The sequence below is a fragment of the Orbicella franksi genome, chromosome 4 (assembly GCF_964199315.1).
Source record: "Orbicella franksi chromosome 4, jaOrbFran1.1, whole genome shotgun sequence".
Classification (NCBI taxonomy): Eukaryota; Metazoa; Cnidaria; class Anthozoa; order Scleractinia; family Merulinidae; genus Orbicella; species Orbicella franksi.
This window is the reverse complement of record NC_138148.1, coordinates 23760968-23772300: the sequence shown is the minus strand read 5'-3', so window position 1 is coordinate 23772300 and position 11333 is coordinate 23760968. Positions and strand designations below refer to the sequence as shown.

Genomic DNA, 11333 nt, shown 5'->3' with positions numbered 1-11333 from the left:
ACTAGATAGAGGATTATCAGCATCCCCACAAATCAAATCAAATCAATCACATATTAAATCAGACATGTCACGTCTTCGAGCTAAGAGCTCATTCAAATAAATAAACTACTAACTACGTTGTGGCAAACGCCAAATTTCTAATTATTATATTAAATACTGTGTTATAATATCAATATCAAAACTTCTGACTTGAGAAGGTATGGAAAATTTTTAAAGAAATATAAACGCTAGTTTTTGGCGTCATTGGGGCCTTTATCAAATGTAAAATTTTAAGTCTTGCGGTTTGTGCAAAACCGTTTAATTAGCTGGCATTCTTCTCGACTTTTGCACACCTAAGCTAATATATATTCAAAAAGTAAGACTTGATAATGACGATGAGATGACGCCAAAACGTCAAGTACTAGCGTTTACATTTCTTTTCAAATATTTAACTTGTGTATTATATTCGATTCATTTAATAACAACTTTTAGAAGAAAGAACATTTCTTAAATAATTTGGCTCTTCTTAAGTTATCTGGGCCTGGTTATCCAGGTTTTGATTTTATTTATTTTTTTATTTCAGTAGAAATAAAAACTTGTTGCTATAACAACTCTTTCACAAAAACTTTTTCTGCTTACGTCGGGAGAGTCTGACATACGCAAAAGTCAAAACTGAAGAACAAAAAATAATAAATGGAAAACCCCACTGAGAAGTTACGAAACTGAAATCAAATAAATCTATCCTGGATTAGCTTAATCATGCTTTGACAACTCGGCTCGCAAGCTCATTACAATGATCATAACAATCTTGAATAATGAAATAAATAACATAGATAGATGAGCAGTTAGACAGACAGACAGACAGACAGACAGACAAATTATTTAAGTTTTCTTTCTTTTTTAAACTAGCACTACCGTGATTGTCTGTTTTTCATGTTCTAATTGTTCAGCAATATTCTAGATTGTTTAAACGTTTACATCACTACACTACATCATTTCAAATTAATGACGGATATCAGGTTTAAGCCAAAACATGTATTTGCAGGTATAGACTAGGTTATACTTTCTTGACGCTATTTTGTGCCTTGTGGTTCTACGAACATTAGCGAGCAAAATCACTAACACATACCACATTAATTAAGTGGGACAAGTTTTTCCCAAAAATATCAAAATACTCCAACACATAAATAACTCAATATTTGATAAAGACTACTTTGTGAGAATTATCAATAACACGTTAGTTAACAAATAAATAAACGAATAAATATGTGAGTAAATAATTCAAGACTTTCTCTCTGAAAATATTAGATCATTTTCAAACAAACAGACCATCCGTTATCAAAATAAAGATTATTTGGTTAAGGAGAACAGATGGTACTCACATGGATTTAACATATTGGATTTATAAAATCTAAAGAATTCTAAATACGATAAATAAGTGTGTCCAGAGCTTTTCTTTAAATAATTTATCAGTACACAATTTGTTATGGCTTAGTGATTACATGGCAACCATACTTTAACATGCATGTTAACCCAAACTTTTATTTTTCATTTTTCTCTGTTTCGTTTCTTGGAGTAGACACAGAGTTGTAGCTCATTTTTTGTATACTTGCATTACTTTTTTAGGTCAGCTTTCTTATGTTATAGATAAACAATGAAAGCCACGATTACAGAGTACCTTGTCTCACTGTTGCTAATTGTGGCTTAAATTGCACATGTCCTATGTAAAATAATTTTGGAAAAATAATCTAGCAGAATTGTGAAAGTTTAATGGCAGACCATTAATTAACAAAGGAATTTAAGGACTGCTGATGTGCAGAACTGTTTGATGGTTTGAGAAGAAACATATGAGAAATGGAGAAGCAGAAACCAGGCACAGCAGTCTTATAGCAAGGCTGGTGTTGTGTTGTACAGGGTTTTGTCCATAAATGTGAAGGCCTTATGTGCCATTTACTAGAAATAGGTATACTAGGCTACACGATCAAAACACAGGAGAAAGAGTTAGAAACTGTTTGTGAACCAGACATATTTGTAAATTATTTCCAGTGAACTCAAACTTCAGTAGCTTTTTAAAATAGTATGGCACAAATGTTCGGTTCTCTATATGTTTCCTAAAATAGGCATTTACACATGAATGAAACAACAAAGCATTGTTTTATGTGTTTTAGACTATGAATGCACATAGGATTCTAAGGTAGTAAAAATATAAATAAATATTTCTTTCTATAACATTCTACATTTCATTTCTAATACTATTTCTTTAGAGATATTTCTTTTCATTTAATTTTATATACAAACTTTGACGGGATTGTAGCAGTGCAACAAGCACAAATGGAAGCTCCCAAGGTTATTATGCTCTCGTAACATTACTCTTTTGACAGTGGCTTATATGCCTTACCATATACCCTTAATAAATAATAAATAATATGATAAATAGTGTGTTCCTTTGCAGGAAGGGTGAGGATAAGTCTACATTGTCATTCTCAAAAAAAAAGTATCACTTTTAATGCTCAGTATGTTTTAACAATGATATCTATGACATTGACAAATGATAATGGTGATTATGGTGATAATGGTAATTGTGTTGAGATAATTTAATAATTATACCGTGATTTATTTTAATAATATAATAATTATAACATCATGATTGTAGCTCCAGAAAAACAGATTTGTCCTGGAAATTAACAGAGACATGGGTCTATTTATTTTCATTCAGAGGAAAATGAGAATTCCAACTTCTCACCTTCTCTAGCGTAAGCCTGCAAAAGGGGGCCTTTTGGAGGTACCAAACACCAAAATACCACGAAAATTTAGGAAATACTGCAATGCTCTGGTAACCAGTGAAAAAAATAAATTAATTGATCTATAAGTATTATTGGTAACCCTTTAGTTAATATATTTAATTGATGAGCAATTGATGATGATGAATCTTTTTTTATCAATAAGTAATCAATGATACTCTTACATGCTTATTATTGATTGTCATCAGTTGTTGTCGATTGTTTTTTGTTCACAAATCGACACAAAACTGATTCACGAGCCCCCACTAATAAACATTAACACAATCTTTTATCCATGTTGCCAGTGTTGAAAGCAACAAGGCATTTTGATAAATGAATATGACCTTGTATTGCCTGGTTGTTGACAGAAGTCTCAAGGGAGCTGATGAAATCACTGTTAATTGGCAGTTAACAATATCATTGGAAGGTACTTAGCAAACAGCTTGGTTTGGTTATTGATTAATTGTTGACTACCAAAATTAATTGATATGAGTAGACTAATCGATCAGTTGATATCAATTAATCAATAACTATTCCTGGTAGCTAATCAATGGATTTTCATTGACTGATTATGTGGAGCATGGCACAATGTTGAAAACAGATGAAATACCATGAATGGCCTTTCTTTACTATGCTCTAGTATACCTAATGAGAATTATCTCATGCCCTAAGTCACTGGGCAGGGCTTGAAATAATTTCCTGGCTGGCACCAGTCAAGTTGTCTGGTCCAATCTATTTTTGCTTGGACAAGAAACGATTTTGGCCGGACAGATGTGCATTACGTCCTAACTCCTAAAAAAGTGCTTCTCTCCCTTCAGGATAGCATGATGCTTAAATATGATGCAAGAATATTTTAGTGGGCTTTTATTGAACAAGTAGCTCATATTCAGTGCAAGAAGTATGGAATATGCAGCACAGCCAGAATGTTCGGTAAAATTGATTACACTTTTGCGTCCCACTATTGCTTCCTTTCGCATCTACTATTCAATTTTGATTCAAGCGTACATGATTCATGCAGGAATTAACAAGCAAACTTAGTCCTTAGGCCTTAATTTTTAAGATACAGATTTGGTTTGAATTTATTTCAGAGAGTAGCCTGGACCCTTCACCAGACACTTTAAGAGGCATCGTGGTCAAAAGATTATTTTTGACCATTGAGAGGCATTTTAGTGGACGTTGTTGTTGTGGAGAGATACCTGTTGCAGAGAGAGTAAAATAAGAGTAAACATATAAACTGTCTGCCAAGATAAGAAAAAATGACAGTGGCCACTGTAGAGTGGTGGAAGACCCACTAATTTGCGGTCAAAACATGGATGACAAAGCAGAAACTTACAACTACCAGAAATTTTACTGCAGCTAGTCAAAGCTGGTTTGGATGTATCTTTTGTTTGGTTTCTTTTTTTTTTCATTCACAAACATGTTTAATGTACAACTAAATTTATAACTAGCCCTGAATCAAATTTTCCTCTGAAGTGTAAACGACTGGACAAAATGCCGGCAACCCAACGATTGGATTGAAAAAAAAAAAAAAATTTTTGACTGGACATTGTCCATTGACTGGCCGCTATTTCAAACCCTGTTGGGTGGTTTGGCATTTATGTCAAGCAGGGCTTTCATTAAGTTTTGACTCGCCTGCATCCTTGATCTTCTTGCCACAAGAAACAATGACCAATACTACATAATCCAATGTCCTCCTTTTGCATTCAAATGAAGAAAGCTACCAAGAATTTAATTGATAATTTGTCATATGGCAGATTGATAATACCATACATATGTAATGATACTAATTAAAATATACATTTGGATTTACTTGGTCCAGGTTTGTGTGTCAAACTGTAAATGATTTTGTTAGAAATTTGGACTGATAACAAATTGTGGACATCAACAGTAAAGAGAATTTTGTGTCTTTGCTAATTTTCAAGCAGACAAAAAAACAAAATACCGCCTGCCAATCAAGCAAATTGCAGTTTCCTTCAGACAAATTAATTTGGTGGAGAAAATCATATGTTAACATATCACAATTAACCAGATGAAACTGTCAAAATACATGCCAGATGGTAAATGTAAGTAAGTAAAATTTGTAAACTTTCCTGAGCAAAATCTAATTTAAGTCTATGCAAGATCATTTAGTATGAATGTATGTAGAATGTATATAATATAACTCACAAATGAAAAAAATGGTGTACATATTGAACAATTTTTTTGTGATGTAGCTGAGCTCTTGGAAGCTCTGTTGTATGGTACCTCACAGTAATCTTCACGATACTTGTAGGTGCATTGTTTTTCAGTTCCCAAGGCTTGAGACTTCAGTCACAAGTCAGTCAATGACAATTCTTAAACAATAATTGTTTAATAATTATTATTCATAAAACAGACATTCAGTCAAAGCATGTCTTATTCTAAAACTGGCTGGTCATGGTAAAAGATAAAAGTTTAAACATACTAACACTGAGACAATACAATGAGTCCAGTCCAATCAGCAGTATCCCTCCCTTGGAGTTAATCAAAGACAAAAGTGACAGGAAGGTGTAAGATGTACCACCCCAAGATATATCCAAATAAGTTACATAACAAATAAAGGACCAAAAAAAATCCCTTAACAAACATCACAAGAGATGTTACTATTGAACCTACACCCCATTAACTTAGTGCAATACCAGAGACAAATGGTCGGTGCACCTCCATATCAGTTACTTGAATCCTTGGTTACCCTTTCAAATCCATGGGATGTTCCATGCTGATCTGTTTCACTGGGAGTAAGTACTGGTTGACAACTGACAAGTAAATAACACAGCAGCTTCCTTAAAATGGCCTAATCGCTTGAAAGAAGACATCTTGCCTATCTGAAAAACAGAAAACAAAGCAAATTTGTTGTTATTTCATTTATCAACAAGCAAGAACATTGTACACGTATCTCCTGTTTATAACATTCTACTGTCATTGTCAGTGTCATTTACCATTTCTCTTGTAATACACAATTACTTAATTAAATGTAATTCTGCAATACCTTAAAGGATACTTATTGTTTATCTCTAGTCCAATAGTGTAATCCAGCTGTTATTTCAGAGTATATTATTTATCAAATCCAAGGATACTGATTGCATTTTACTGCACATATTTTTCTTTCAATCAGATGACAGAGGAGTGAAATGAACTCGAATTTTTTTTTTTTTAATGACAGTCAATGTTTGGATTCCACCAAGGCTTGGACAGCAAGGCCTCCATGTTATCCCTCAAGAAGGCAAAAGATGCAAATAAGCCATTATTACAAGAGTAACTTTGGCCTTCTCAAAGTCAATAAACAAAAAAAGATCTGTTAGGTTATTAGTCTTAGTATAATCCATAATGTCCAGAATTGAGTGCATGTTTTCACCAATATATCTAACTGTAATATTACGTAATTGCTTGTTACAGTCGAACCTCGATTATCCATACCTCGATTATCCAGATTTCTTGATTATCCGGGCTCTTTCTAAAGTCTCAATTTTGTCATGAATATTTATTAGTCATGATCAAGATCTGTAGCAATATTCTTTTCAAAATTATAGCATTGAAAAGTGCAGTCAAAAGCGAGTTTGTTTAACAACAACAACAACAACAACAACAACCATTTTATTTTGCTTAATACAAAGAATATCATATAGCAATTGCTTTTAAAGAGCAAAAGCAGCGCTCGTACACGTTGTAACTAATGAAAAACACTTGAATGAGTTCTGATTGGCTCAGAGTTAAGTAATTCAAGATGTACAGTAGACCATATTGTTTTCCAAGCGATTTGTAAAAGGGTTGTTTCACAATTAAATGTTGCTTTATTTAAACAGTTTTGTTCTTCATTAATATTCATATTTTCGATTATCCGGACCCTTTACTATCTGGACTATTTCGTCTAATCCCAACGAGTCTGGATAATCAAGGTTCGACTGTATGTAGTATTTCCCGGAGCTGTTTTTTATTCTTTCAGCAAACACTTTTGATGCTATCTTTGTGTCCACATTCAAAAGAGAAATCAGTCTCCAGTTTTTGAGATTGCAACGATCTTGGTCTTTTTGAAGAACTTGCTTCTCCTTTTTAATGACACATTATACATAACAGTTTACCAATAGTTCCTCTAGTATACCTCAAAAAGTCTTGTAAAATTCTACAGGCAATCCATTGTTTCCAGGAACTTTGTCCACTGAAAAGGATTTCATTATTTAGTGTGCTCTTCTAAGCTAATAAGTCCTTCTCCTAATTCCCTTTTTTCTAGACTGTGAAAAAAATTCCTTTCTTGACCCATTAAGTTACCATGGGTGGCATGAACATTTTAACCCCCCCTTGCCTTGGGAAATTCGAAAATGCTCTACCCCCCCAGCGTTCAAATTCCAAAATAATTAACCCCTCCTCTCCTCCGAAAACTTCTAACAAACGGGAAACTTGCTCTCCCCACCCCTCAGAGAACATTCTGCTGACAATTTTTGGTCAAACAAAAAGTGACTCAGGTTTGTTAATGTTTAATACAGTACACCGTGGCTTTCCTCTCTAAGTGTCATCTTGAACCTGCTTACCACCAAATAAAACTTTTTGTTTTTCGTTCATTAACTTGATATTTTCAGGAGAGTAGATCATATTGATACCAGTGGAAGACAAAAGTAAAGTTCGCAATGTGCTGGCCATCACTGCCTTATTGAAAACTTTGTTCATTGAGTAACTGCTGACCACTAGTAATACAAATCAGTCAGACATTCCATTTGGTAATGAGACTGGTGCGGGTTTTTCACATGCCACAAGATCGTCAACTGACAATAAACACAGACTTGTTTTATATGTCAGACTAAGGAATTCGAGGCCTTATTTATTGAATCCAGCTAGTTAACTGGGAGCTAGATCTAAACAAAAACTGGATTACAATACATGTAAAAGTGGCAAACAGTGAACAAATTGAACACTGCTGTGTCCCACTGTGATCAAGCAGTACATGAATTGATCATGCAATGTATTTGAACTATCAGAGCAATGTAGCAGTAAACAGAATGTTCTCCAAAAACAATCAATCAATCTTTTCCTGTTCGATGCAAATTATTTTCTCTTTTATATTCACTACTGTGTAAGTGAGACATTGTGATTGCCCAGATGAAAACAAATATGCCAGAGGTGTGCAAAGAACACTGGTTGAAGGTACACGACACATTAATTCAAGACTGCAACTTGTAGTTTAATTTTATTCTTGTAGAATGTCTCTAACGTAATAGCAGTGTTTCAATCACATGCACTGAAAATTGCTGTTGTGCAGTAAACCAAAAGATATGGGAGAGGCAACTTTTCATAAACTCTTTTAGGAACTCACTGAAGTGTTTACCTGCTGGACAGAGTATACACTTGCCACCAAAACAGTCCTTTTGTGAATCTTGTTTGTTGCACTTAGTGGCCGCCCAAAAGATAGCCCACTGACTAGCCCACTTAGGCAAGTTGTATGTAAAGGTAATCTATGCTTAAATCCTCCTAGCCAGTAGCCTGGTTAGGTGAGGCACCCATGCAAACAGGGTCTTACACGAGGTCAAGGAAAACTAAAACTGACATTTATGTTTGCACCTCAAAAATGTTTTTTTTTTACCCTAGAAACTCTGCACCCTTTGGCTTCTTTTATACATCAGTCAGTTAATATTTTGTTGTTTATATGGTTACATTAGCCAGGAAGCCATCATTATATGCTAAACAGTTCACTCCATTGACACCATCTTCAATCTATTTACACAAGGTTAGAAACAACTGTGCGTTAGTTCTGTTGTTTGAAGCTAAGTTACAGTTATGAAATTTAACACATCTTGTGATGTGGTTTACCTAACTTAATTCAGGTTAAACTGAAACAAAATGATCAGGCTGTTTGTCCGGGTATTGCTACATGTAAGGCAAATTTTAATGTACTTAAGGTGGTTCCCTATAGTTTTATGATTGCCCGAGCGCTGAGGAAGTAATCGACGTGCGCTCAAGGGAAAACGTCAGTGTTTTTCGATATTTTATTACGTCAACATGAGCACAAAAAGCAAAACTGACAGTGAATTTTCTTGCATTTCCTTTGGTGATATTCTGTTAAATTTGGCAGATTGGTAGTAAATATTTTATTTTAGTCGGAGCTCATTTTTCAGGGAAATCTATAAGACCAGATTTTTTGCAGCAGTAAAAGACAAATTTGAAAATATCGCAAAAACTGCCTTTACAAACCCTACTTTTTTCGTGTTTAAAGTTCGTATCCCACTGGAAGCGATGTGATGTAAAAATTTTGGAAGATTTCACCGAAGGAAATTCATGGAAATCACAAATAAAGCCGCAAAAACAGTAAAAAACACATTTGTTTGGGCATTCATAATTCAAGACTAAATCCCAAAATTTTAACAGAGATGATAGCAAAATACTATTTAATCATTGCTTATTATATGTAATATGTTTGAGAGGACTAGCTGTGAAAGCGAATGCAAAAACAGCATTCAAAACATAACACTTGTGCGTGCAACACCATAAATGATTACCCTATGGAGACACCTTAAGTTCTGCTTTCTCGTCCACTTGCATGGTTATTTAACTTCAAGGGAAGCCATTTCAGTGTTCAAAACCAACAAGGAGTATTATACAGGATGCTAACTGGGAGTTTAACTTCCTTAATGTAAGGTAAACTAACTGACCCACTAACCCTGCTTTGAACAATGCTGTTTTACCCTAAGGTTACCAAACCTATGGTAACAAAAGATTCAACCTCTTCTGAGCAACCAGGCACTGGACTACATACCTTTGTCATTAATGACATAAAAAAATTGATATATAACTGAGTGAATTATGAGTAAAAATGTTTGAAGTTAAAAAGATCTTACCTTAATCCTATGGCAAATTAAGTGACTGCAGTTGATCTTCAAATTCACCCTTTCTTGACATCTTCTTTAGTTGGTCGCAGTCCAAGCTAGCACCCTTATGGTACTTCTCTTCCAGACCATTTATCTCAGCCAATTTCTTTTTAATTTTACGGATCTGCTTCTCAATTTCTTTTCTTTTTAAGTCTTGTTGAGAGCCATGGTGATTTGCCATTCCTTCAGCACTAGAGTCTCCAGTGATTATTTTGTTGGGAACTTGATCAAAACCAGCAAGCTGCTCCTGCCCATCAACATCATCCACCTTATTCTTGAAATAAAAATTGTTTTTGCTGAGATGTGGAGGTAATAACGGTTGCTCTTTGTCACACCCATTGCTGATACACAGAGAGTGGGAAGTTGGTATTTCATCATGAATTTTTGTACCATTTAATTTGTTTAGATAACAACTACTTTCACCCAAACCAATCTCTGACTGGTTTAAGCCATTGAAGAATGTTTCAGCATGGTTTTCATGGTTTTCATGGTTTTGAGTGTTGTAGTTTTTGTGGTTACTGTAACGAGAAGAACTGTAGTAGTTTCGATGTCGGTAGTAAGATCGATAGTAGCTAGGCCTGGCTGATGGATACCCAGTGTAGTCGTAGCCTAATCCTTGACCTGGTGCCTGAAGGAATCCTGGACCAGGAGTCTGGTTATGGAAACCATACGAGCTTGTGTAGGGAAGCTGGCATGATGCTACTGGTGGCATCATGTTAAATGAAACAAAAGTTGGTTGTATTCCGGTCGCCTGGAAACCATTATTGGTTTGAAATAGCGCGGGGAGAGCATTGTAACCTTGTGGCCATTGTTGAACGGCAAATGACTGACCTCCAGACTGACATTTGGTCTCGTACACCTGGCCATTTCTGGGTTGACCAATCAACTTGAGAAAGTCCTCTTTAAGATCCTTGCTAGGTATGTATTTTGTGTAGTCAAACCGTTCCTCTTCACAGAACCTTTCATCGCTTTCTATGGAGCTGTTAGTTTTAGAAGTTATGTCACTTTCCGATTGTTCTAATTGCTTTTCAATTGATTTATTGTGGTTGGGCGACTTTAATTCGACTATGGGTAAAACTAAATCGTTTTCCTCCATATCACGATAGTCTTGGCCTAATCTGTTTTGCGCGTGCTGGTTTTCGCCATTTGGTTCGTTAAAAACCATCGTACCAATTTCATCTACTTCTCCAATGAAATTTCGTATGCCGCCTACTACATCAAGCCCACTCTCGCATCCGGTCGCATTCGCTTCGCCCGACGAAAAATTAAAAGAAGTTCCAGATGAAAAACTTCCCAATAATTTGTCTTTCGGAAATCCCCCATCAGTGTCGATCGTGTCGTTAACATCTTGCTGTATTTCACTTTCTACTGGTTTGTGAGGACAGACTGATCGATGATAGTCCATTTCTGGGGCAAAAATCTCATGTTTGTCGTTGAACGGACATATGGCCTTTTCACTGATCGGAAAGTTTCCTCTACACTTCATCAAATGATGTCCCATTCGAGCGGCTGTTACCTTGTGAGAGGAATCGTACGGGCAAATAACCAATTGATCCGGATCTTCAACGTCTTGTTCGCTTTCAGACATGATCTTTCTTCGGATAATGTCCCCAGAGAAACAAATCCTCATCCACACAGCCTAGTCAGCTGTTCCCTAACAAAATCATTCAGCCTGTGACTTGGTAATCTTTTATTTGTTAGG

At 35.3% G+C, this 11333-nt stretch overlaps 1 protein-coding gene across 2 annotated transcripts in view; it reads right to left on the bottom strand.

Annotated features, from left to right (window-relative positions):
* Positions 1-11327, bottom strand: part of LOC145484969 (uncharacterized) — a 13323-nt gene extending 1996 nt beyond the window's left edge. The window contains exons 1-3 of one of the 2 annotated variants that reach the window (XR_014049113.1): positions 9602-11327; positions 6877-6933; positions 1-5602 (exon numbers count right to left, since the gene is read on the bottom strand). The exon at positions 1-5602 is cut by the window's left edge and continues 1996 nt beyond it. Coding sequence is in view for 1 of the 2 variants with exons in the window: in XM_081463598.1 (XP_081319724.1) it covers positions 9609-11261 (1653 nt within the window). In the remaining variant the exon portion in view is untranslated. The remainder of the gene's footprint in view (positions 5603-6876; positions 6934-9601) is intronic. The other variant, XM_081463598.1, reaches the window with a different exon arrangement.
* Positions 11328-11333: the final 6 nt, after the last annotated feature.